Genomic DNA, 27,348 nt, shown 5'->3' with positions numbered 1-27,348 from the left:
CACATGCAACTCTTTCTTTTCAGTCAGGTAGAATGGGCAATGCATTCAGTGCTTCAAGGAACAGTTACAACACCAAGCATTTAACTCTATTTCCATGCTTCCCAATAGTAGCATTCTGTGTAACTCAGAACTCTGCCAATTTACCACAACAGACAATGCTGACTAGAAAAGCTAGCTGAACAAACAGTTAATACAACCTAGACAATTCGGTGCCTTGCCCATTTTATCCATTCTGGGGACTGAAATCGCTGCTGACTTGTTTTAAGAATGTACATCCATAAATCCAGAGTCTGGCTGCGAAGGCATGCGTCGGAAGGCAGCTATGGCATGGCCAGGCCTGTCACAGGAGCCAGGCCACAGAGTTCTTTCTCTCCCACCACGTTCAAGGGGCAGCATAGTGTCAGGCCATGCTTACCAGCTAGTGGTTTCCACCACCAACTCTTTGAGTGCATCTGTCTGCCTAATGTGAGAAAGTAGGAAGTCACAAGACGCACAGAAAACATCAAGAGCAGCCAGCTACCCGCAAGGCTGCCTGTTCCCATTTTCTTCTCTTAGGCAAATAAAGCAACCTGTGTGAGCTGCAACGACTCACCCCTGTGGAGTCCATGCATCCAGGGCGCTTTCAGTAAAATCCTCGAAGGCAACGTCTCATCGTTCGAAGATAACTTCTCTCTCTCTCTCTCTCTCTCTCTCTCTCTCTCTCTCTCTCTCTCTCTCTTTCCTTTTTAAGAAGGAGGCAGTTTTCTTAAACCACAAGATTTACCGAGGTTCACAGAGAATGAGAGAGAGAGAGGGAGAGACGAGCAGGCAGGCAGAAGGGGAGGGGCTGGGAAAAAGAAAGGCCCAGAGGCCGTATAGAATGACAATGGAAGGAAATGCTTTATCAGACTCAGAAAGACCAGCAAGCCAACTCTACCCTGGGAACAAGGGGCGGAGAGAAAAAGAGAGAGAGAGAGAGAGAGAGAGAGAGAGAGAGAGAGAGAGAGAGAGAGAGAGAGAGAGATCCTGCAGAAGAGAAAAAAGTTAGCCAAGCTGCTGTGGTCCCCTCCCTTGGCAGCAGATGTCCTCTCAAAAGCACCGTGTCACACACAAGGCAGAGAACAACAATGCAACAGTCCACTCCGCTTTCTAAAAAAATAAATGTGAAAATAATAAAATGAGGTATAGTTTCTTTAAGAACCGCGACGTGGGGAATGAGAAAGAGAAAGAGAGCATTAGAATCTGAACAGCATTTTTCAGACACACCCTCCTCCTGTCTCTCTTTCTCTCTCTCTCCCCGACTTCCATCCTTCCAAGATCTTGTGAGTCAAAAGTTAGCAATGTGTTACCGTAATGTTACCAATGTGGTACATGGAATCCGAGAGAGTTTATAGCTAATAAAACACATACACATATGTTGAAGGAGAAAGAAAAAAGGATTCCCAAGTGGCACAACCCATCAAGACAGACCCCTGCCCAGTCCAAACTTGTGCAAAGGACACGTTTGTGGTCCAGGCAGGTCCCCACCACCAAACTTCAAAATCTCAGAGCGATTTTTGTCAACAGCTTCTCTGTCCCTGGGTGAACTCTTCTGAATTTAGGTGCAGAGTGCAAATGATTATTTTGTGTGTTTGTGTATTTGTGGGGTGTTTTGTATTCTTTCTGGTGGCATAATGTATGTTTTGTTTTTAAATGTGTTTTCGCTTGGAGATCTTTGGATAACAAGTGCCATGTTATTATTATTATTAGTAGTAGTAGTAATAATAATAACAACAACAACAATCAGTGCTATTTTTCTAGGGGGGAAATGGTGCCAGAACTCAGCATGAACCCTTGCACTCTTATAGTGGCAATGGCGTCCACCTGAGAGGGGCCAGACCTGAGTTCCTGCGACTTCTGGCTGAAATAATAATATCTTAACTAAGTCTGGGTGTGACGTGGCATTTTCACAACTGTGCTTTTTGCACACATCTTTTAAGATTGGTAGAGGGCAACACTCTTCACATCCTACATTCTTACAGAATAAAGTTTAGTAAAAACATGCAGGTGATATTTTGGAATTCTTTTTGCCTCTACAAAAACAAACTACCTTTGTGTTCTTTGGCTTCTCTACGCACAACAGACTTGAACTGCTTCAGCCAATCCCATTTCCCAGATAATTCTGGGAACTGCAGTTCTGTGGGACATCAATAACAGAAAATTTTCAGCATCCACTCTCGCCAAAATACAATTCCCCAGGATTTTTGTAAAGAGATTTGAGGACTAAAGAAGATCTGATACTGCTCTCTCTGCTACAGCAGCCAACCCCAAAGGGCTTCCTAATTTATGTGTCTATGGCTTGGCATTTCTTATCACTGAGCCTACGCAGCCATCTAAAGCATATTCAATGCCCATTTAAAGCACACAGTGGCTTCCCCCAAATAATCCTGGGAACTATAGTTTGTTAAGGCTGGTGGCAATTGTATCTCTGTGAGGGGTAAGTTATAGTTTCTGGGATTCACATGCTTTAAATGCGCACTGCATGTGGTGCAGATGTGACCATTGAAGGAACCATCTCCAGCCCGGAGCCCTGCAGAAATGGTCAGACTTCAGCTCCCATCAGCCCTGACAAATATGGCCAGGAAAGGTATGAGTTGTATCCCAACTAGATCTGGAGGCACCAGGTTGGGGAAGCCTCTGTTAGAGCAACATAATTTTGGGCCCTAGGATGGATTCAGTTAGAAACGTCATACGTCATATGGTATCTGGAAACACAGCAACAACAACAGTTTACCATGTACAATCTCTGCAGGCAGACAAGACTGGCAGATCTCATCATGCAATGCAAACATTTGGTCCTCTTGCACATTTGTTTTGGAATATTTGTGATGACCCAATAATGTGTGTTGGGAATAAGCTGGTGATTTGGAAGGGCTGTGTGGAAGCTAGAATACGTGTATTACTGGATTTAATAGATGAGGAAAACATGATGTTACTGCCTTCTGAATAACTTAAAAATAAATTCCAGTTTAAGCCAGAATATAGCTGGCATTATATTCACTTATATGACATCTGTTAGTGGAACTATCTAGACCAGATGCCTGCCTTGTCTATAGGATTATACTTATTAAAATCAGCACCAGCTACAAATAATAATAAGAAAAAGTATATGATGTGTATATGTGTGAGAGAGAAGGAGAGGGGGGGAGAAAGAGGGAGGGTTAAAATAAGGATGAAGAAAATGGGTCTTCCAGATGTTGTTGGATTCCAACTCCCAAGCCAGCATAGCTAATGGTCAGCAGGTGATCCCAGCATGTTCAGACTCCTTTCTCTGCAACATCTGCACTGGCTTGGTCATGTCCACAGAATGGAAGATGACAGGACCCCAAAGGACATGTTCTACAGGGAGCTGGCTTCAGGCAGACCAACTCTGCATTATAAACAAGGCGTGCAAGGCTGGCAACATTAACCCTGCCATATAGGAATCTCTTGCAGAGGACCACAGTGCCTGGAGACAGACAGTCAGGTTGTGCATTCATAGCAGTAACTAGAGGAGCAATGACTGCTGGGATGAGTGCAGAGAGAAGAAAGGCCCTGGTGCATCTGCAGCAGCACAATTGGATGCCTTCATCTGCATCAGCTGCACTAAAATATGCCTCTCCCGTATTGGTCTCTACAGCCACAGCAGGCACTGCAGCCGTCCAACAGCTTGACTTCACCCCCAATGGCACACAGGAGTTCCTCCATGGACTCCTGAGACAGATGGATGACAACAAAGATGAGCATCAAGCAACATCTAAATGTCTGGAGGTTCCCCAGTCTGGCTTTAAAGCATTTGCAGGACCCAGCATTATATCACATAATATAGGAAATGAAACTAGAATAAGTATTGCAATTAGTTAATTTGTTTATTCTATCATTTGTGAGTGAGAAATATTTAGTATCCTCCCTTCCAATTTACAACAAATCTCCCAGGACACAGCAGCTGCATAGCTGCAGAGGGGCAGGGACCAAAGTTCTTGAGCTTTTCTTGGGAAATCAAAGTTTTTGAGCTTTTTTTTAAAAAGGAAATCAAAGTTGCCACATTAGGGATTACCATGCCACCCTACAGACCCCCATGGAACCCAACAGACTGCCCCGGCTCCCTATGCTACTGCCAGGACAGCTTACAAAGATAGCTAAAACTCTGCTCTTGCAATCGTATGAAAGGGGTCAGTAGAATTAAAGAAATCCAATGTCAGATTTGAAATTAAAATGTTAAAAGGGCAGGGCAAATAAAAACATATTTACCTGTTGCTGAGGAGACAGGAGGCTGAGCACCAGGCCAGCCTCTTTAGGAAGAGAGTTCCACCAATGGGGAATCACCACCCAAAATGCCTTTGCCCATAGCTTCCTCCATGGAAGCCCCCTCCTGTGGGTCCCTCTTGCAGCAGACTTAACCACAGGGCCTGCTACTCCTCAGGTGGGTGCTGTGCCCTCCATGCAGTGTCCAGCCAAACAACATTTTAAATTCCCTATGGTGTCCCAAAGGGATGCTGTGCCAGGCACTCTGGAACATGGTGGGAAATGTAAAATGGCAACTCGCCGTGGTGCACAGTTTGAAGGCCAAGGTCCTTTCTTATGGCTTTTCTGCCCAGTAACTGGCATCCCACCTCTGACCAAACAGGGTTGCTTTTATCAGTCATCGCTATTAGCTGTAGAAGCCATTGCGACTTCTGGTGTCACTCCTGTGAAGAGGCCTGGTACTGCAGAGCAAGGCCTTTGGCATTCCCTTCCCCCACCCCAGACAGGTCATTGGATCTTCTCATGGGAAAAGGGCATTGGAGAAAAGCCTATTCAATCAGGCACAGAACAGAAGCTGCAGTGCTAAATATGGAGCCCACAATCTCCCCTCCCCCGCCTTTCCACTCCGCCCCCCAGCGCAGGCTACTTTGTGCTGATGAATGAAGCTTTGAGCGTCCCCCATGAATACCGCATGGAAGAAGCTGCATATCGCCTTCCACCCCAGGGAGGTTCCCTTATCAAGAGCCACTGCGTTTTGTTTGGTTCAGGACAGACAATGGGATGCTCTTACCCTCCCCCCACCCCCAACAAGTGTTACCTTATCATTCTTCTACCAAAAGATGTGAGAAAGGTCACTAGCCTAGATGACTTTTTAAAACAAAAACAACAAAAAATAGGCAGATTCGTAAGGAGATAGATCTATAGATGCAGAGCAAATATCACCGGTCATGTTCTCAGCTGCAACAGGAGCCACCAGTCTACCACCCAAAAGGCCTTGTCCTGTCTACAAATTCACACTTTGTTTTTGCAGTGGCCAACTAAGGCAATAGCTCTTTACCAGCTCACATGTGAAAGGCTGGCATTGCAAGTGCATTCAAAGCCAGAACAATCACCACAAACTAGGTCTTTAAATAAATAAAGCTGGAAGGGCAATGAGAAAAACACTGGAATACAATGGCTTGGCAGCGACATCATCTGGACACACTATGGTAACTGAAAGAAGGGATGATAACAACTCCAGGGGAGCCAGCTAGTGCTGGAGCAGCCAAGCAAAGCAGGCTACCTGTGGCTGGAAAAACGTCAGATTGATTCACAGCGGATTAGTGCATCACATGGCTTCTCCACCCTGCATCTGGGGTTGGTTCTTGGTCACAGGAAACTGGAGACAGGGCAAGATGGTAAAGAGTTTGACCCAATCTGACAGAAATGAAGTTCTTGTTTTGGGTTCTGGCACCAGGGGCTGCAGATGGCAGGCAGTGAGCAAGGCTCTGTATCATCTCCAGCCAAAGAGCCATGTCTCAGTTGGACCTCACACAGTATTATTGGGGATGAACAATCAAGGGCAAGAAATGTACACTCCTAGAGTCTAAGAGAGACAGTTGGCTGGAAGGTAAGAACAGATATACACACTGCACTACCAAGTTCTTTCTCAAGGGGATGGGAGGAAGCAATTCTAAGACCTTATAAAAGTATGCAAATCTATCTCATTTGGATAGATTTGGTGATTTAAGCTGTCAACCGCTTAAAATATTTGTTTTTGTCTACCTTTGACCAACTAAGTATAAATCAGTTTACCTATCACCAAAACCTCAGCACAGATGCCGTTTTTAGAATCCAAACTCATGTGAGTAAACTTGGTGCACAAGTTTACTCATATGCAAAGCATGACATCACACATCCAGCTCCTCTTCTGTAGTGTCTGCTAGAACTTTCTTCTTGGGATGTTTCAGCAGCCAATGAGGTGAAGCAGTGGACGTGGTGGTTGATGCAGAACTAGAGCATTGTGACACAACAGGTTAAGTTCTAATAGGTCCCAGGGGCTGGTATGAAGATATATTAAGCAGCCCCTTTGCTGAAGCTTAGCAGGGCTGCATCTGGTCCGTGAGGATGGGTCAGGAATTCTCTGTATGGTACTTTGAGTTCTACCCTGGGAAAAAGGTAAGGGATGTGTAACAGACAACAAAAGAAACCACCATAAAGCAAAACCAGCTGCCATTCTTAGAAAGGACCATCTTTAATATCTTCTTTTTTCATTTCCTTCTACAGTAACTCACCAGAAGCAAAATGGCTTCAGAAATAAGCATTTGTGCCCTCTAAACTCCTTGCCCCTCTCTGGTCAAAATCAGGACTTACTGATTCATCAAGGATGGGGGCGGGAGCCTTTTTCAGACTGAGGGCAACTTTCCCTTCTGGGCGGGCTGCCCCATGTGTCACCACTGAGGGGGGTGACAAAATGCCAGGCAGCACTCACCGCGGGGCCTGCAGCGTGCCCAATCTGCCACCCCTGTCCTTCCACTATGTCTCCAACGTACCGTACTTCTACAAGGCAGTTTATTGTGGACCCCGCACTGCTCATTCATGGCAAATTTTACACAATACCCACACGGAACAGTCCTCATCAAAATGACACCCCGTATTATTTTATGATTTAATCCAGAATGCACCATTTCTGTGGAAAATCTGATGTGTAAGAAAGGCCCACTCACTTGGAGAAAAACAAAGCTCTTGCTGCTATTGTTGAGGGTTGCTTTGTGCATCTCTTAGGAACTGGACATGTTTTCATGTAAATGTGTTTATATTATAACATGCTTTCACCCATGCGTATGCTTGGAGATCAAGCAACTAAGAAGTTAAACTACAAATGATAATGATGGTGATTAGGATTATCAGGGTTAAATGAGGAGTTGTCAGTTGGCATTTTGTGGATGTTGCGAAAAAACTTGCATGCATGAACATCAACTTAAAGAATAGCACATGTTACTGCAGCATAAGCTCTCATGGACTCAAGTGCACTTCATGAGATGCACTTTTCTTCAGAGTGTTTCTTCCTGCCATGACACTGGCACAGTGGCATGGCATGGGTTGCAGGCACCTGGGGCAGGCAAACTGCTGCCACAAGACCACCCTCCCTCCAGAGCCAAGCGGGGACATGCTGTGCCACCTGCCCACAGTGGGGAGCCCAGCCAGCCAATGCAGCCCTTGGCAAATGAACCCCCTGACATCCATGGAAAGGACTGGGGTCACCGTGGGCCTGGCCACCGTAGGCCTGGGCTGCTCCTGCTGCCATCTGGAGAGCTTGGTGTGTCAAGCACAGAGTGAGCAAGCACTGACCAGGTGGCCATTTTGCAAGGGGACCAGCCTTGGTGTGGCCTGGAACCCCCGACAGCAGGCCAGCAGCAGACAGTGAAAGACAGGGAACCGGGGACAAGGGTCTGCCAGCACATGCCTGGGCGGCAGCAGCAGATACCCAACGGGCTGCTCTGCCACCTTCCCTGGGGCAAGACGTGGAAGCCAATGCTTTTGTGGTTGTACCCCTTCAGAATTTTGCACCTGGGGCCATGATCCCATCTGCCCCCCCTCCCCCCGCAGTGGCACAGCTTTCTACTGTGTGCCTGTTTTTTGGTGTGGTTGATTTGCTCTGGCCAGTTGCAATTGATGAATGTTCCTCTGTTGTTTGGCTTTAATCTGTTAATTAAATAAGCAACTGTATTTGTAAACCGCCCTGGGATCACAGATGACAAGCAGTGGTGAGGCATCTAATCATAGCCTGCATTTTTATTGAGACTTGATCAGGGCCTGTATCTTAAAATGAGCTTAAAGATTTTCAAATGTTCATGCTAGGCAGAAGACCAGCTGCCTAAAAACCTTGGCAAGATGTTTTTATTCCTAGACAAGGGGCCCCCCTGATTTATAGCAGAAAACAATTCTCAAAGTCGTAAAAAGGGAATTACAGGCTGAGAGCGAGGACACTGACCCTACATATTACAGAAGATAAAAAAGCAGAGATAAACATAATTAAGAGTGGGTAAATAGTAAAATAAAACCATGTGCCTCCCGTTAAACTTGAGCCATATTTTCCTAAGGTTCAAAGGTCAAGAGCAATGGAAAAGCTTCTAGCTGGCAGAAAGGAAGAGAGTATTTTGGGAAGTCTTTTTCTAAAGTTGTTACTTTCTTAAACTGAGATCCTTTTAAGATTTCTTTTCCTTTTAAAATGTTATTTATGTTATGTATTAAATATATTGGCTTAAATGTAATTATGCAAAGGAATTAGAAACTAAGAAATGTTAAATCCTTATGCTAGATTCTTATTTCATATAGTTGGAAGAGATCACAGGGGCCATCAGCCACCAGCCCAGCCCCCCTGCCAAGCAGGAAACATCATTAGAGCTTTTGTTTAGAGACCTCCAAAGGAAGGAGATCTTTCAATGATGATCCTTGACATCTGTTTAAGATAAAAATTTAAGATTAACCATTTGTTTTGGAGGGCAATAGGGCGAGGTGAGCTGGTAATTAAGGTTCCTTGTTGAGACACATGTAAGATATATTACTACTTATTTGTCATTTACAGATAGAAGAATATATAGCTTTTTGTTTCCCATAAAAGGACAAGAGGAAATGGGTGTATCTTTTGTGATTGGTTCTAGCAAACAGCCAATAGGAATTTCAACCAGGCTGATTGGACAGAGGCAGCCACAGGAGGAGGAAGGGGGCTGGATTAAGGAAATATAAGTGCTGGCCAGAATGGCAAGAGGCCAGGCCAGAGCTTGGTAACCATATACCACTGTGCCTCTCATTTATTTGTCTGACAAATAAATTATTATTTTAATTTCTCTATTGCTGCGTTGAATATTTCATTCCAGCTAAGCGTTAACCACAAGCAGGGTGTTACAGCGGTACAGAAATCAAATCAATAAAACATAGCCTGCTGATTTCAGTGTGGGTGGCTTACACTGAAGTAAACTGCCTTATTTCATATCTGAGAAGTTTGCAGCTGATGTTATTGCCCCTGGTTACTTTCCTCCCTCCTATTTTCTGTAACAATGTGCTCTATGGGGCACAAGAATGCATTTGCCTGGCACCTCTCGGCACCCTCTGCCAAAACACAGCTTGGCTCCGAAGCAGCTGTAATGTGTGGCAGCAACAGCTGATCTCCATTTTATGACTAGTAACTCCAGTTACAATCCATGATTTTTCAGTCTGCCTGGAGCTATTTATAGCCGCTCCAAATAGGAAAAAAAGAGGGGCATGAGGAGGAGGCTGCGAAGAACATGTGCAGCTGTTTGCTCCCCTTTCCTGTCGCAGCCCCTGGAGGGGAGATTCAAATATTCCAACAAAACAGGAAGGGGGGGTTGAATGAGGAACAGCTGCTAAAGGGGAGGGAAGAAATGCAACCTATAGGGAAAGCCCAGCAGACTTCGGGAAATAGACAGCGGTCCACAGATGCTTTAAAAAAATTAAAATGAAAATAAGAGACTTTATTAGGATTCCACCTAGGGATTTAGGGGAGAGCCAGCCAGAGCCTCCACACCCTGATGCTAAAAGGGGGGCTTCCAACACTACAGTTCTATAATTCTATGAAATCACACTAAGCTGGAAATGGATGGACTTTTGCAAACTAAACAGAGACTCAGCAGGGAGAGGCAGCCTGGCTCTGATGGCTTCATTCTCTCCACCCTTGCATTACAACCATGCTCACCCCCACCCCACAGAGCCCAAAGGAAAAATGGTTTCCCACAGTGTGTGCTTGGGTGTGTTTCATAAAGGCCATACCAGAGTTCCAGAAATTTTCTTTTTCTTTTAAGTATGCCTTGGGAAATGGGCCAGGGCAGAGCAATAGATCTCCCTCATTGGATTTCTACTGGTGAATAGTACAACAGCTAGTCTTACCCATGGCATATTGTGAAGCATTCGTTTCGAGTTAGGGTTGCCAACTTTTCTACCTGTTGCTGCAGCTGGGCATTTAGCCGCAGCTAAGCAAGCAGATATCAGCAGGGGGAAATCTGCAATGGTCCCCTGCTGATGTCTGTACATCTTAAGTGGCTGTTTAAAGGTACAGGAACAAGCCTGGTTAGTTCAGTGCCTCCCCTCCCCCGCCAATTAGTTGGCACCTCTATTTTGCCCAGTGCTTCTCATCTGTATCTTTTCTACCCCACCATTTCATAAGTACCCAGCGTATTTTGAGTGTGTTTCTTCTCAATGACTTTTCTTTCTCTCTTATTCAGCTTCTGCTTTCCCTGTGCTGCTGCCTTTTTGACTGCCCCCAACAAATAAAACAACCCACAAAATCTTCTGAGTTGTGCACTGACATGTGCAAGGTGACCGTGTCTGTGTGCAGATGAAGAGGGAAACCTGGGGAGTTGTTTGAATGGTTACTGCAGAGCCATAGTCACCAGGAGACTGCCCCCCACTGTCCGATGGCTGGGATGGGGAATCTGGAGTCCTCCAAATGTTGTTGGACTACAACTCCAATCATCCCTGACCATTAGCAATGCTGGCTGGGGCTGATAGGAGTTGGAAGCGCCCCCCCCCAAAAAAAAAAAAAATCTGGAGGGCCACAAATTCTGAGATCTTCCCCTATTTTCATATTGTTTAACATCTACATGAAACCACTAGAAGTTATTCAGCCTTCACAACTCACCAACCAAGCCTCTGTGCAGAGGAAGTTCTGTAACTTTGGTGCCGCAAAAGAAAAAACCTGTCTCGGGTCCCAGCCCATCATTCATCTGGTGGTGGTGGGATGCATAGTAGAGCCTCTGAAGATAATACTTTATTCGGCTATAAGCCCACAAGGTAAAACAAATCAATAGATAAAATAGCATTTTACAATCTAAAATATCAACTAAAATATTTCAACGCATAATCTCTTTCACATTATTTACAATCTCTAAATATACCGTGTTATGGCCTTGAAGATCAAGATGGTGCATAGAGTTTACTGGATTTTTAATAGTCATGCAGCATTCCATGAAGTCTTTTATATGAAAGAACTGAAATCAGGAATCTAGCAACCTGTAATGTTCTATAAGAGTCAATGTCCTGGAGTAGATAAGCTAGATGTAATTCAGGTGGTTTAGCAGCAATTTCCAGAATGATTGAACTCAGGATACTTGATCGGGGAACAATGTATAAGGGGCAATTAAACAAGATATGATAGAGGGATTCTATTGATTTGTTGTCACATGCGCATAAAACTGAGGTTTTACCATTAGAAAATCTATTGCTCAGAACATTTGAGGGGAACACATTAAATCTGGCTCTAACAAATGCGAATCTATGCGACGCAGCCGATAAAGTAGACAGATATTGAGGTATCTGGGACATAGATGTAATGCCCTGATTTATCGGGGAACATGTACCTCCACCTGTAGTAAGATTTTGTTGCAAATCTACCTCCTCCAATCTTTGTTTGATGACCTTTTTAGCTGTAATTAGATCTAAATTAAGTATATCGGAAGGAGAGATTCCATAAGACAACAGTTTGGAATGGATTTTTGTTGCCCATGGGTTGGTGAATTCATCTCTCCAAAGGCACTGAATAAGATGGTAGTTTGGCAATTTATGCCAAAGGGACAGCCAATAATTAAAGGCATGTCTCCACATCAGAATCTCTAGGGAGGGGATCTTAAGTTCTAGGCGAATGGCAGAGTTGCTTACACAGGAGGGTAGTTTCAAAAGGCGTCTTAGAAAAAGATTTTGCAATGTCACCAGAGGCAAGAGGTTTACAAAGGCGCCCCATAAAGGGACCGCATAGGCCATAGTTGCAACCACTTTCGTACTATAAACTTTTAAGGCGGATGGAACATGCATAGCCCCCTCAGTAAAGAAGAAGCGTAATAGAGCATAGATAAGGGCTTTAACCTTATTTTGTAAATATGTGATATGCGCTTTCCATCCCGTATTATACTGGAAGTAAATTCCTAGATATTGAAATTTGTAAACTTGTTCAATTGGCTTCCCCTCGAGTTCCCATCTATACAGTTTACGACTCCTGGAAAAAATTAGGACTTTAGATTTGGAATGGTTAATAGTAAGTAAATTTGTTTGGCAGTATAACGCAAAAATCTTAAGGGCCCTCCTCAAACCGATTCGAGAATAAGAGAGGATCACCGCATCGTCAGCGTACAATAATAAGGGGCAGCGATAGTCTGCAAGCCTGGGTGCATGAATGGAGGTTTGGGCCTCAGCTAGGGGCGTTCTCATATCACTAATATAGAGGTTAAAAAGATAGGGGGCAAGGATGCACCCTTGTCGTACCCCCTTATTTATTGGTACAGAGTTTGTGAGATCGCCCTCAGGTGTTAACCTCACCCTAGCGGCCGTCCCTTCATGTAATTTAATCATAAGCCACAATAGCCTTTTATCTATGCCCCACTTTGCCAGTTTTTCCCATAACAGCTCTCTAGAGATACTGTCAAAAGCCGCCTTCAGGTCTATAAAAGCGGCACATAGAAGACCATGAGTAGGGGAAGAATACTTCCGCGCCAAATGATATAGAATTATAGCATGGTCAATAGAAGCACGATTTGGTCTAAACCCGATCTGTTCATGGCCTATCAGATTAGAATCTTCGGCCCATTGGGTTAGTCTGGTTAGCAGGAAGCGAGTATAGATTTTCCCGATGATTGATAATAAACTGATGTTACGATAGTTTCCTGGGTCCTCTGGTGGTCCTTTTTTATATATAGGAATTATGATGGACTCCTTCCATGATCTAGGTATCTGGCCCGTGGCATTGATTGCATCGAAGATTTTTGCAAGAATTTTAGCCCACCATGTTGGGTGTTGTTTAATAGCTTCCGCCGGGATCAGATCGGGCCCTGGGGCTTTATCAGTTTTCAGTTTAGCAATTAAATCTACTATTTCCTCCGGGTCAGTATCTGGCCATATGGGCAAGTGACTTGAAAGAGTATCAGATTGAGTGTTGCAGATATCTGTCTGGGAGAAATATTTTCTTAGAAATTGTTCCCATGTCGGGGCTGGGATAACCGTCAATGGGTATTTCCTCGATCTTTTGTTGATTAAATTCCAAAAACTGCGAGAGCTGCGAGGCTTAGAGGCAGCAATCAGCGCTTGCCAGCGTCTTAGCTGCCACTCGTGCTTGGCTGACTTCTGTGCCTGTTTGTAAGCAATTTTGGCCTGCAAGTACTCTGGGGGGAGAGTTTCAGCTCCAGAAGATTTATATCTGTTGTAGATACAACAGAGAGAGAGTCTAGCTTGCTTACATTTGGCATCAAACCAAGGTGCACCGAACCTGGGTTGGTCTCGGTTAACCAGGTGAGCCGGCATCGTAAAGAAGCTAGTTAAATCTGCAGAGAAGTGGGAGAACCACTCCAGTATCTTATTTGGATCAGACAACTCCGCCAATGAAACAATAAGGGATTCGGAGATATTCCTCTGGAAGAATTCTGCATATTTTTGGGCCTGTTTCATAGACCATTTAATGCCTCTTACTTGAGCTGTGGCATTTAAACCTACATGAGTTGAGTGTGTACCGCTAACCGGGTGCCAGTCAAGCGATAGCTTGGCAGCTAGAGGTAGGTGGTCACTGGAATGTATATTATCTACTTTGAAATAAAAGAAGTTTGAAAATAGGTCTTCTGAAACTAGAAGATAATCTAGGACACTATTTGATGATGTGCCCAAGTGAGTGAATTCACCTGGCACGTCTGGAGGGCAGTTGCCATTTAAAATGTTCAAATTCATACGAATGGCCAATTGATAAAGAAGGACTCCCGCCTCATTCACTCTGATGTCCTTAGATCTTCTTGATGTAAAAGAGATTAAATCAGATTTTGGGTAGGGGGGAGATACCCACCACTTGGCCTTAATTATCCCATCCCAGTTGGCAGCTGTACGTGCATTAAAGTCACCACCCATTATCGATGGAATATTAGGGTACATAGCATAGCATGCCAATAAATGATCTTCCAGAGAATCCCATCTATAATGGAGGTCTGATATAAGACCACCTGGAGGAAGATAAACATTGGTGATTAATAGTGAGAATTTTTCACTTGAAATCAGACCAGTAAAAGCAAAAGGAGGAAAAGTCTGCACTAGCAAGAGTTTAGCTCTCATTTTAAGCGATATGGCGATTGCAAGACCGCCTCTGGACCGGCCACCTTTCTGGGAGGGGATAGCTGGAAGTGATATCAGTTCAAAGCCATTTATATCTATTTTATCTTCTTCCCATGTTTCTTGCAAAAGGATTATCTGAAAAGAGTTTATATAGGACAGAAATTCGGGATCTAATCTTTTCCTTTTCCAGCCAGCAATGTTCCAACTTAGGACTGCTAGCTGGGGACTTCTGTGTTGTTCTTTTAACAGTCAAAACGGAGGGGGGGCAGACTCTCTGTTAGAGACAGAAGATGTAACAAAAAAGTCAGTTATTTTACTTTGCGAAGATGGTAACTGTGAGGAGCCCTCCAAATTAAAGTTTTTAACGATTTGGTTCGACTGTTGGCACACCGTGGATGATCCACTGAAAGTAGATCCCTGAACAGGAAGTCTCTTCATTTCGAAATTCTTGGTACAACTTGACAGAGAAATACCCAGGGAGGAAGAAATTAAGTCCGTCGGAGGAAACCCTCTCACAGCTTTATCATCAATTAGGATGATTTTATTGATGCGTCCCATCGGGTCTTCAATCGTTTCCGACGGCGGGTCCCGAGGTGTAACATTCGCAGTTTCCTTTGAGGAAGGTAATTGAGGGGGCATCACGGGGGCGGGAATTGCGGAAGGCTCTCTCAGGGGCATCACTTGTGGACTACTTCTATATCTGGTCGAAACTGGAGAAGATTCTAGCTCTGGCATAGATGAGTGAGTTAAAGAGGGATTTGGGTCAAGCAGGGAAATCAGAATTTCGTCCTTAGGTATGTTGGTCGATGAATATAGATGAAGGTTCAGTGAGGATGGCAGAGCCTGGTCGTCTTGTGATGTAGCGCACGGGGCAGAAACAACTTGAAGATTTGAGTCTTGTCGGATGGTTTTTGTTTTCAGAGTGGGGCTGAGCTGAAGAAGGTCAACCACTTCTGTCCTGTGAGCCCAAGTGGGATTATTTGAGACATCGTTAGTATCTTCCCCTCTATGTTGGACTTGCAAAAGCTGAGATTTAAGCGTGTCAAATCTTTGCATCATCGCCGACTGTTCTTTTGGAGGGAGGGCTCTGAATGAATCAATAAGTTCCCTTTCGTCAAGGGCAGTCTGCAGATTCTCGTCCTCATATATGGCTGTTTGAGGGGGTATCGAGTTTGGTCGAGGATGGCACGCTGCAGAGTCATCGCAGTGGGGCCTGACAGTATTTTGAGGTAAGGCAGAGTCTCTTGTCCTAACGTCCTCACCGCTAGGGCACCTATTTAGAAGGGGTTTGATCTTGGTGTCTGTAAAAACCCTCGTTGCTACGATGTCGGCCATGGACAAAAGCGTTTTCCTCCTAACAATAATAGATGGTATCTTTTCAGAGTGGAACGCAAGTATCACCTTCAAGAAGTTGGTCTGCCGGGGAAGGGGCATCACAGCATATAGGTCAATCTGATGTTTCTTAATTTTTAAAAGTTTGCTTAAACAGTCTTTAGCCCCTTCTAGCGTTGACCATCTTCCTATTTCCGACCTAACAGAAAGGCAACTTTTCTTGGGTTGCAGAGTTAATATCTGATTGTTCAATTGGGAATTTAAGATATATTTAATTTTAGTCTCCTTTATTTTATCTGAATTGGGGTGAGGCAGTAAGTTTTTGACCTCACAAACTGAGGATTGTGTTGTTGATTCAAGTTTTTCAATTTTCAGCAGGATATTGGATAATTGTGAAGATACCTCGTCCAGCCTTTTAAAAATACAGTGAAGGGTCTTAATTACTAAGTGTAACTGCTCACAACCGGGGAACTCCCCCATGTCAGGTGCCAAACCATCTTCCTGTGCTGAGAGTTTATCTTTCGTATTCTCCTTTACAGGCTTTACTTTTGAAGCATTTTGAGTCATCGAAATTGGAGTAGCTTCTAAATCAATTAGAGGTAGGAAGCGATTTTGGGTTTCCACTGCAAAGCACTGCTCGGCATGGTCTGATGTTGAGTACAATGGGTGGACAGGATTCAGTGGGAAGAGGGACTCCTTCAAACATCCTGGTCCCCAAACCATTTGGTGCTTTTAAGGTCAGAACCAGCACTTTGAATTGTGTCTGGAAATGAGTTAGAAGCTGGTGCAGATGACACCAGGTTGTGGCTAAGGCTGATGGAACAATACACAAAGTGGGCTCTAGAAACCAACCTGGCCACCCCATTACGTTGTGGAAAATGCTTCTCACGCTTCCTACATTTCTGTGTCTCAAGCTGCCATTAAAAGTTTGTCAGTGTTTGTAAAAAGCAAAAAAAAAAAAAAAAAAAAAAGAAGAAGGAAGGAAAGGGTTCTGACCTCCCTTTGTCTCTTCAGCCTGGTCCTCGGACCCTTGTCGGCACAAAAGAGTCCACGAGAATATCCTTGCAGAGTTTTATTCTTAAAAGTCTTTGTGCAAAACACGACTGAATAACTATACACACCAGCACTAACCAACCAACCAACCCAAACACCAGCCTCAGCAACAAACTAACATTTCTCACTTATATATACAACCTGCTGCAGGCCGCTGAGTCATGCTGACCCAGCTTTATTCGCATTAAAGAAACAGCGGCCATTTTAGCCGTGACAAAGTTTTGAAACAGGGCCAGGAAAATAGTGGCAATTCTTGCTCACCCACACAAAGAGAGGTGAAGGAATCTGAAGGCTTCAGGCTAGGATGACCACTTGACCAATTCCAGAAGCTCAAACAGTGGTCATAGACATAGGAAGGCTGCAATGCTGAACCTACTTGCTGAGGGGCAAATTTCCCTGATGTTAGTGGGACATATTTCTTAGCAAACGTGCCTAGGATTGCGTTGCCAGGCCCTTCTGCCTCACAGCATCCCTGGCAAATCTCCCAATCTGGGAAGAAAAGAAGAAGCAGGCCAGTGGGTAGAGGTGAAACAGATCTCCAAAATCATGAATGGTGGGGAGAAAGTCGATAGAGAGGAATGTTTCTCATTGCAAACAACAGGCAGGGCCAGCATCAAAGCTTGGTCTGGTTGGGCACCTGCCAAGGGCCCATATCTGAGCAGGGGCACCATTGAGAAGACTCAGCCCACTGGACTTGGTCTTCTCCATTGCAACCTCTTGTTCACTTGCCCCTCACTCTTGCTACCAAACAACAGCTGGGGGGGAGCTAACCACTGGACCTGCTTGCTCAGTGGCTGCACCTGGCAAGAAGTGGTGAGGGAGAGGAGCAGCAACAGCTGGCAAGAAGGGGATAGGCTGATGGATGGGACCTGCTGAGGGTGTCTTGCCTAAAGCCTCCCCCCCATCCCCCAATGCTGGCACTGACAGCAGGACTTCATAGGCAGGAGAGCAGGCTTCACCAGTCATGAAACTGTGGAGCTGGAAGGGACCCAAAGGGTCATCTTCCAACCCCCTGCAAAACAGCCCCAGCCGTGCTGGCTGGAGTTGATGAGAGTTGTAGTCCAGAATATCTAGAGGGCACCAGGTTGGCAAAAGATGCAGTTGATTCAGAAGAAGAAACAAACAAGTTCTTATTTGCACTTTGCATTTTATCTTTTGTTTTTATGCTGTGAACTGCCCTGAGGTTGTAGATGAAGGGCGGTGTACAAATTTAAGAAATAAAATAACTAAATAAATAATTAGCTTGTAGAATTTTCTGCCACAAGATTTTCTGATCACCTCTAGCCCAGACGGCTTTAACAAAATAAAACAAAAATTGGACAAAATGCTGGAGGATAATTCTATTCCAAATGGATCTTCCTTGCTCAAAGATAGTATACCTGATACCAAATGCTGAGGACAAAGCATTGGGAAGGGCCGTTTGCGTTTGTGCCCTGTCTGTGGGCTTTATCTGGTCAGCCAAGAGTGGAAAGAGGCTTCTGGACTAGATGGCCCCACAACTGCTCCAACAGCTTTGTTCTTGCGTTTTTAACCCTGACCTGTAGTCCCTGCAGTGTACCGCCTACATCCCTTACCTGCTTGGTGCTGTGAGGGTTAAAGGAAAGCAATGAGGCAGGAAGCAGTTACATGGGGGAGAAAATGCAAAAACCCCAAGCCTGCCTCTCACTTTTCCCGCTCTGCACCTGCAGTGTGGGTGCTTATCAGATCAAAAGGCAAACCACGGTTCCCATGTCACTCGCAGGTGCAGTGCCTTCCTGCTGGCACCTTCTCTCTCTCCAGGCTTTTGGCACCTGAAGTCTGCTTCTGCAGAAGGAGGTGGCTTGTCCGTTTAACATCTCATTTTTGAGACAACCAGAGAATAAAGGTCCAGGTTTAAGGTGGCAGCAGGGGTGGGGTTGGGGAGGGGGAGGAGGGAGAGGGAAGCAAACAAATGTTGAGCTCTTTAATTTCAAGTAAGAAATGCCTTAAATCAGAGAGTGGCCCTGCAGATGTTTTAAAGCACAATGATGAGAACAGTTGAAAACAACTTACAGTCACAGAAAGAAGGTGCATCCTAAAACCTCTCTCCCCCCCCCCCCAGGTGTCATAAGCCAGAGTAAAGAGGAGGCCTTGGCCACAGCCCGGCTGCCAGTGGTATGAATGATAGAACTCGTAATCCAACAACATCTAGAGAGCCACAGGATCCCCATCCCCAATGGCTATGCCAGTGAGCTGAGCTCTAGAATTAGGGTTGCTAACTCTTAAAATAAAAAATAGCTAAGGAAAAGGACTTGTGGCTGCTGGGAAGATCTGTGGGCAAAGGCCAGAGAGCCCTAATCATTCGTTCATTTTTGCAAGTCTGGGGCAGAGTGGCCAGAGCATTGGAAAGGGCTCCAATTCCCACTTAGCTATGAAGCTCACTGAGCCACTTGCTCCTTCTGAGCCCAACCTACCTCACAGAGCTGCTCTTGCAGCAATAAAATGGGGAGGAGGGAACTTGAAGTCCTTGTGGTAGATTATTGGGGGTGAGCTTGAGAGAGGAACCCAGTTCACAAGCTGCCATGCATTTGGAGTACATTTAAAGCACATACCACTCTCCCACAGAATCCCAGGAACCATAGCTTGTTCAGGGTTCTAGGAACTGTGGCACTGTGAAGGGCACAATTCTTTGGGGGAAGCAATGTGCTTTAAATGTCTGGTCTGGCTCTGGTTGGTAGATCATGCAGTGGGAGAGAGGGTTTGACTGAAAAACAAAGTAGATCTAACAAGCCTGATCTTTGCCTGTCCCTGGGTCTGGGATGCCAACAAATCCCTCCTGAGAGACCTATTCTTTAACTGGTGCATTCAATACTGCCTGTCCAAAATTCTCAGTGTGGTAGCTATGAAAAACCCTGTGAAATATTGTGCACCTTGCCGGTTGAAACTAAATGGCTGATTCATATCTACTGGTGGATGGATGTTGAGGGAAGGAAGGGGATACGACATTTCAACCTGCCAGCTCTTCAAAAGGAGCCTTGCCACTGAACAAGTTGTCAGGGAGTCAAACTGGGGGTGCTTGAGGGGGTATACTCTGAGAAAGAGCAACAACTTTCTCTCCCGCATCCCATCTCTTCCCCACTCCAGTCACTTCCCAGGGGAGGGAGAATGCAACACCTTATCATGGGTGTAGCCAGGGGGTGGGGGGGCAGCTGCCCCACTAAATCAAGTTGTTTCACAGATAACTTGGTTTTGCCCCCCCCATAAAGCCTGACACCCCCTAAAATAATTCCTGGCTCCACCCAGGCACATTATGTATTTCTTTTTCTTTGTGGGAAGAACATCCATGAATTTTGGCTCTGGGACAGCTATAGATATATTTCAGAAGCCAGGAGAGAGAGAAGGTGTGAAGGGGCCAGGCAGAATGACAGGCCTGGGGAGAAATGGGGCCAAAGATGATCCTGTTGTACAAACAAAAGCTATGGCTTGACATTGATGTCTTCTTCATTGCTACAGCTCATATCCTCTCCCTCCAAACTCTGGTGCATCAATCAAAATCGGGAAGGATAAAAGAGAAGCACGGCAGAGACTCAGTGTCTGCTCAACTTTCTCCATTAATGAACCATGGCTTGGCTGCTTTGGGAACACCACTAGATTGTGACTTTGGGACTCACCTCAGGCAGCAGCATTGAGTGGTTTGCCAGTGCCCGGGGGGGCATGTGGGCACTGGGGGGGGGCACAGAGCGCAGGGTGAATGGAGCCTGCTGTGCCACCCCAGCCCTTGCTGCTGCCGTCAGAGCAACCCCCCACCAGAGCCAAGTGGACTTCCTGACTCCTCTCTAGCATTGGGACTGTGTGCACTATCAGACTTATTTCCTGGTATGCTGAGGTTCAGGACATCAAGCATACAATGGGGAAATAGTGTGCCTACTGCCCCATATATGGCTTGGCTTTCACTGTGTTGACCTCTGCAATGAAGTAAGCTCTGGGTCTTGCCTTCTGACCATATGATGCCCAAAGCACCCCAGTTTCAGACCTCCCCTGCACTCCGCTGAGTAATTGTGGCATCTTGGTTAACATGTGTCCTAAATTTCAACTTTCTGGGTCAGGCAGATGGTCTGAAAAAAATAATTGACATACACTTCAGTTCCTTTGTTTTGAGTAATGATGAATAATAGTGTTGAGCAGCAAACTCCCTTCAACCCAGAATCGAATTGGCAATTATGAATACTTGGAGTATGAAATAATTGTCTGGGTTTTTTTGCACACCGCCCTCCTTTCCAGGGTGTCTGTGAGTCCCTACAATGCTGCCTGGGGCATGTAGCATGGATGCAGCATGTTGCCTAGATGACTAGGCTGAGGATCACTCATTGAGCACCCAAGTCCTAAAATGGGAGGCTCATCCCCACCCCCTGCAAAATGAATGACATAAGCGAGCCTCTATGAAGCTAATGCACAATAATCTTTTCCTTGGTGGAGTAAGCAAGATTTGGGACATCTCCCTGACCCACATACTCAGGGCTTTGGCCCAGGGGTAGGCAACCTAAGGCCCGTGGGCTGGATGTGGCCCATTCACCTTCTCAGTTCAGCCCACGGATGGTCCGGGAATCAGCGTGTTTTGACATGAGTAGAATGTGTGCTTTTATTTAAAATGCATCTCTGGGTTATTTGTGGGGCACAGGAATTCGTTCATTTTTTTCCTTCAAAACATAGTGAATGTGCCCATGGCTGAAAAAGGCTGCTGACCCCTGCTTTGGCCTCATCTGCTCGGTTGTGGGTCTTTTGCTTAGCTAGGGCAGGACCCCACCTGAACAGCTACCTATCCTAGGGTTGGGATTTAGCCATCTTCCCGGTTGGGGCTGGAGTAAAAAGTGGGTGGGGCCAAAGGTGGGCAGGGGCAGCCCTTTCTTTCAATTTATTTCTCTTTCCTGCCCTCTTTGCTAACCCCCTTCCCTGCCCCTTGTCACCCAAATGAAACCAAGCAGATGGCTCTATGCACCCACAGATCCCTTCATGATTCAATTGCTTGCACACTGGCAAAGCATGATCTGGGGCCACACCTGATTTTTCTCCCCAAATTTTGAATTTCCTTGACCAACTACAACACACTGTTCTGTGAGTGACATACTCCTTTTAAAAAGTTCTAACTTAAGAAAATAAGAAGAGCCCTGCTGTGTCAGGCCAGGCATTGATCTCGTGCACCATCATCCTGCCCTCGCAGTGCTTGGAGGAAGCACACAAGCAAGACAGGAGAGCAACAACCCTCTCTCCAGTTGGGATTCCCAACAAATGTTAGTCAAATCAACTACAATTTAATCTAGGGTAGGGGGTTAAATCACTCAACTTGTAATTGGTATTGTAAGGGTGATTTAGTGGAGTGTTTGGCTAGAACAGGAGAGGACTTGGGTTCAAATCCCTCCTCTGGCATGAAGCTTTTTCACCTGTTGTTCTCCAGCCAAGGATGATGTGACATCGAGCCAGGTAAGGTGAAAAAAGGCCCACCCTTGGTCTGTATGGCAACAGAGAACCCTCTTTGGACATGTAAATGGAAGCTCTTAACTGGCCAGTATCTCACAAAGAGACTTGTCTGATCCATTCAGTGTAGATTCTAACCTCACTGGATATAGGATCAAAGGCCTGGAAGGGATCCACAGATGTCATCCTGACTGACCCTGCAAACCAAAACAATTACCGTATTTTTTGCCCTATAGGACGCACTTTTTCCCCTCCAAAAATGAAGGGGAAATCTGTGTGCATCCTATGGGGCGAATACAGGCTTTCGCTGAAGCTTGGAGAGTGAGAGGGGTCGGTGCACACCGACCCCTCTCGCTCTCCAGGCTTCAGGAAGCTATCAGCAAGCCTGGGAAGCCCGCGGGAGTTCCCGCAGGGCTCCCTAGGCTGTGGATAGCAGCCTACTGCCCGGTGCGTGGGCGCCCTGAAGCAGAGCGCCCCTCGCGCCGGGCAGATATCCGCAGCCTGGGGAGCCCTGCAGGAGTTCCCGCAGGGCTCCCTAGGCTGCAGGTAGCAGCCTGCTGCCCGGCGCGTGGGGCGCCCTGAAGCAGAGCGCCCCGCGCGCCGGGCAGACATCGGGCAGCCCCACAAGCTCGGGGGACAGCGGGGAGGCGCAGCGCCACTATCCCGCTGTTCCTCGACCTGGTTTGGAGGCTGGCACTGGGGAGAAGCGTGCTCGGGGCCCCACAAGCTCGGGGGACAGCGGGGAGGCGGAGCGCCGCCATACCAGCGTTCCGCGACCTGGTTTGGATTCCCCGACCTGGTTTTGGCGGGGGGGGGGGGGAAATAAAGGGGAAAAAATTTCCTTTATTTCCCCCCCAAAAAACTTGGTGCGTCCTATGGGCCTGTGTGTCTTATGGGACGAAAAATACGGTATATACATGCATATTTTAAAATAAGTCCCATCAACTGCAGTGCTCCCAAGTGAGTGAGTACAGGATTGTAGCCTTGGGCTAGTCACTATCTGCCATTCAACATCCTTGGTGGAAAGCGGAGGGATATAAATATAATAAAATATATAAATGATAAAACAAACTCTCTTCTGAGCATTGGTAGAGCATGAAACTCTTAATCTCAGGGTTGTGGGTTCAAGCCCCGTGTTGGGCAAAGAGAGTCCTGCGTTGCAATGGGGGGAGGGGGGGCTAGACCAGATTACCCTTGGGGTCCCTTCCAAATCTACAATTCTGTGATGCTACATAGGAGCAATGGCTACCAGCTTTAGCGTGCTTACTAGGATAAATGCACATAGGTTTGCAATATTCTTGTCTTAAAGTACAAGCAGAGAAAGAGTGTCAAGGCAAGGGAGCTCTCCTCTGAATGCACCTGGCCATTAGGAGCTGGGCAAATTTGTGTTCTGTGCCTGCTATTTTAAAAAAAAGTTTTGGCCTTATTGCTGTGTTTGAGGGAAACACCCACACAATTGACAAACTTTTCTAGTAACCCTATATTCTCTGAGTATCACACTTTTAGGTAGTGTGGAAGTGTGCCAACAATTCTGAGACATCCATATGTGATCAAGAGAGCCCGAAGGCTTGGGAAAGTGCTCTGTGTGGCTGCGCTGCATCTTTTAGGGCTTCATTGACTGGGCAACGTGGGTTTTCTGAGCAATTCCACAAATAGCTCTGTCAAAATCCCTCTGCTCCTGACACAAATGTTGCCTTTTTTATTATTATTGGCAGGACGTCTTCTGATTGCTTCTGCACTGGATACTTTCTGGGTAATAACAGCACTCTGTTTACTCACTTTTTACAGAATGTCTTCACTACATCATTAACCCCCCCCCCACACACACTTGTATTGCTGTCCCCGGGTTCAGCTTCCATTTTTGTTCAGTGAGTTTCAGTGGGCCTTACTCCCAGGTGAGGGTGTGTGGGGTATAGTGTTTAATCATCCTCCGGATGACAAGATCTTTTTGCACCAGGTCAGTGAAGACCACTTGCTTTTTTAAATTCTCCCATACATACAGAACTCCCTGTGCACTTTTGGACTGTATCTGTTGATTTCCCCCTCTGTGTCAAATAACTGGGGTCAAATAAGTGCTGTTTACTTTTTATAATACATGGAGGATGGATCTCCCTCAGGAGATTCTGGACTCTCCTTCCTTGGAGGTTTCTAAGCAGAGGCTGAATGGCCATCTGTCAGGGATGATTTAGCTGAGTTTCCTACATTGCAGGGGTTGGACTAGATGACCCCTGGGGTCCCTTCCAGCTCCGGGATTCTATGTTTTTCTGCTTCAACAATATTTCATTATGGTCCTATCATTTTAAGTAATTGTATTTTGTATGAATTATTAAAATTATAAATAAAACATGTTCTATTTACAAAAAAACCCCCACATTTATATAGCTACCTTTCTACTGGTAGGATGGGGGAAGCATGAACGTAGCCAGGATTTTTGTTAGGGAGGGCAGAACCTCATATTTGTATTGATTTGTATTGATTTGTACTTATGGGGGGCTGCCCCCCTTAGCTACACCCATGGGGGGCACAGGAAGGAAACAAGGTCAGAAGAGAGCCATGGTCGGAAAAAGGTTGGGAAACACTGGATTACGCTGTGGATCTTGTTCTGTCTATTCATGCCAGTAGCTCATTGGTGTGGGTGACACCCGTACTGATTGGATCTTGCACTCATGTGACTGGATGCATGTGTGCTATATGCTCTCAATAGGATTGTGACATACCAGACCAATATTCCTTGCATTGCATGATACTCTGGTCTCCTTTATAAAAACAACACCACAACGAAGGATTAAATTTTCTTTTGGCTCCACTTGCCACACCTACTGTACTTGTTTGAGACCATTTCATGCATCTGATGATGTAGGGCTGTCATATTTCAAAAAGTGAAAATTTGAGCTAGTTTTAAGGAAATTCTCCAAAATGTAGGCTCCTGACATCAGCTGCCATATGTTTGGATTTCCCCAGACATTTTTAGCTATTTCTGCCCAGACACGGCTTCTGACTGCAGTATTCCAGCTGTGTCTGGGAAATTCCGGGTGTATGGCAACCCCAGATAATGTGTTCTCTGGCTCACAGAAGCTTATGTGACACAATACACTTGCTGCATCATGCGACTTCTTGTTGATTCAGGGTGGGGGAAAGGTGGACGAGTCCAGCTCTACTGTTTGGCAGGGTGATGTGACTCTCTCTCTCTCTCTCTCTCTCTCTCTTGTCATGGCTCTTTATTGGTTGCATTAGATATTACATCTATTCCATTCATCATCAAAAAATATCACTGAGTACAGAAAAGAAAAAACCATGAAAAAACACCCATACTTATTAAAAATATTCAACACCATATATCTCTGTAACTTTAAATCATAAATAAATAATCATCTACTTTTCTAATGTGACTTCCGTCTACCTCACTGCAGGACCTTTCTTTCTTTTTTAACTGCATCCCTTTTCACCTTATCAATCACCATCATCAAATAAAATACATTATCCATCTTTCATGCAATTTGCAAAAAATAATCGAAGCACAATAAAGATTTTATTTGGGAGCAATGTTTTTTAAAGTACTCTATAGCGCTCCCACTCAATTATAAACTTTTTGTTTATTTGATTCCTGATTATTTCTGTCATCTTTGCAAGTTCCAAATACTCAACGAGTTTTATCTGCCATTCTTCTCTCATTGGGGTTTTCTCTCCCTTCCAATCTTTAGCAATCTACATTCTTGCTGCTGTTGTGTATAGGAATACCCTTCTCTTATTGCAAATGTTTGTTTGAAAAAAAATTAAAATTCCTCACCACATGTGTTACATTGTTCCCTCAGCCTGTTTGCACCTCCAGCATATGTTTAAATTTGTTTTTTACATTTTTGGCAATTTGCTGGGGGTCATGCGGCATCTATAAAACATTTTCATGAAGTTTACCTTTAGTGTGTAACAAACAGTAAACGTTAGAAATTTAGTCCATAATTTTTCCCAAGCATCCATCTGAATGGTATACCCAAAATCCTTTGACCATTTAATCATTGCTTCCTTGACTTCTTCCTCTTTTACTTCCCAATCTAGCAGGAGTCTATACATTTTAGGTAATTGTTTGTTTGTTTTTTTTGTATTAAGTCTTTCCCCAAGCGTAAAACTTCTGTCGCAAATCTTTTTCTTCTATCTAATTTTAAAATGTCATTTATTTGATGGTACTGCAGCCAATCCGTGAAATGATGTCTGATTTCTTCAGACTTCCGGAGACTTCCGGTTAGTGCCATCGTCTAATGGCGGATTTCCCTCGGAGCTCCTGAGGGAGATCTGCTCCGCGGGTTCAGGTCCTGCAGCTACGGCGAAGCGGGGACCCCTAAAAATCACAGGCGCGAAGCCTGTGAACTGGAGACTCGGTGGGCACCTTTGCGCCCCCCCAAAGCTGTGAAGGAGCCTTTTTAAAGGCTACGGAACAGCAGCGGGTGAGCGGCGCGGTGCCGAGAGTCGTTTTTACCCAGCCTGCGGAGTGAAGCCGCGTCGCCATTGACGGAGAGCGCTGACTTCTTCCTGAGAATTGGAGCTAAAGAAATAATAATAATAATAATAATTTATTATTTGTACCCCGCCCATCTGGCTGGGTTTCCCCAGCCACTCTGGGCGGCTTCCAACAGAGATGAAAATACACTAAAATGTCACATATTAAAAACTTCCCTGAACAGGGCCTTCAGATGTTTTCTGAATGTCAGGTAGTTGTCCATCGCCTTGACATCCGATGGGAGGGCATTCCACAGGGCGGGCGCCACCACCGAGAAGGCCCTCTGCCTGGTTCCCTGCAACTTGGCCTCTCGCAGTGAGGGAACCGCCAGAAGGCCCTCGGAGCTGGACCTCAGTGTCCGGGCAGACCGATGGGGGAGGAGACGCTCCTTCAGATATACTGGACCGAGGCCATTTAGGGCTTTAAAGGTCAGCACCAACACTTTGAATTGTGCTCGGAAACGTACTGGGAGCCAATGTAGGTCTTTCAAGACCGGTGTTATATGGTCTCGGCGGCCGCTCCCAGTCACCAGTCTAGCTGCCGCATTCTGGATTAGTTGTAGTTTCCGGGTCACCTTCAAAGGTAGCCCCACGTAGAGCGCATTGCAGTAGTCCAAGCGGGAGATAACCAGAGCATGTACCACTCTGGTGAGACAGTCTGCAGGCAGATAGGGTCTCAGCCTACGTACCAGATGGAGCTGGTAAACAGCTGCCCTGGATACA

General features: G+C 45.5%; 2 protein-coding genes across 5 annotated transcripts in view; both read right to left on the bottom strand.

Annotated features, from left to right (window-relative positions):
• HDAC7 (histone deacetylase 7) overlaps positions 1-685 on the bottom strand; it is a 194,053-nt gene extending 193,368 nt beyond the window's left edge. For 2 of the 4 annotated variants that reach the window (XM_079967813.1, XM_079967814.1), the window contains exon 1: positions 593-679. Coding sequence is in view for 2 of the 4 variants with exons in the window: in XM_079967811.1 (XP_079823937.1) it covers positions 593-611 (19 nt within the window). In the remaining 2 variants the exon portion in view is untranslated. Of the gene's footprint in view, positions 1-592 lie in introns of all 4 variants that reach the window. The other 2 variants (XM_079967811.1, XM_079967812.1) reach the window with 2 other exon arrangements.
• Positions 1-27,348, bottom strand: part of LOC307211332 (histone H3.2) — a 193,365-nt gene that overhangs the window by 126,525 nt on the left and 39,492 nt on the right. The gene's annotated exons all lie outside the window — the stretch shown is intronic.

Source organism: Podarcis cretensis (assembly GCF_951804945.1).
Source record: "Podarcis cretensis genome assembly, chromosome: 2".
NCBI classification, from domain to species: Eukaryota; Metazoa; Chordata; class Lepidosauria; order Squamata; family Lacertidae; genus Podarcis; species Podarcis cretensis.
The sequence above is the reverse complement of the archived record's forward strand: the minus strand, read 5'-3'. Positions and strand labels throughout refer to the sequence as shown.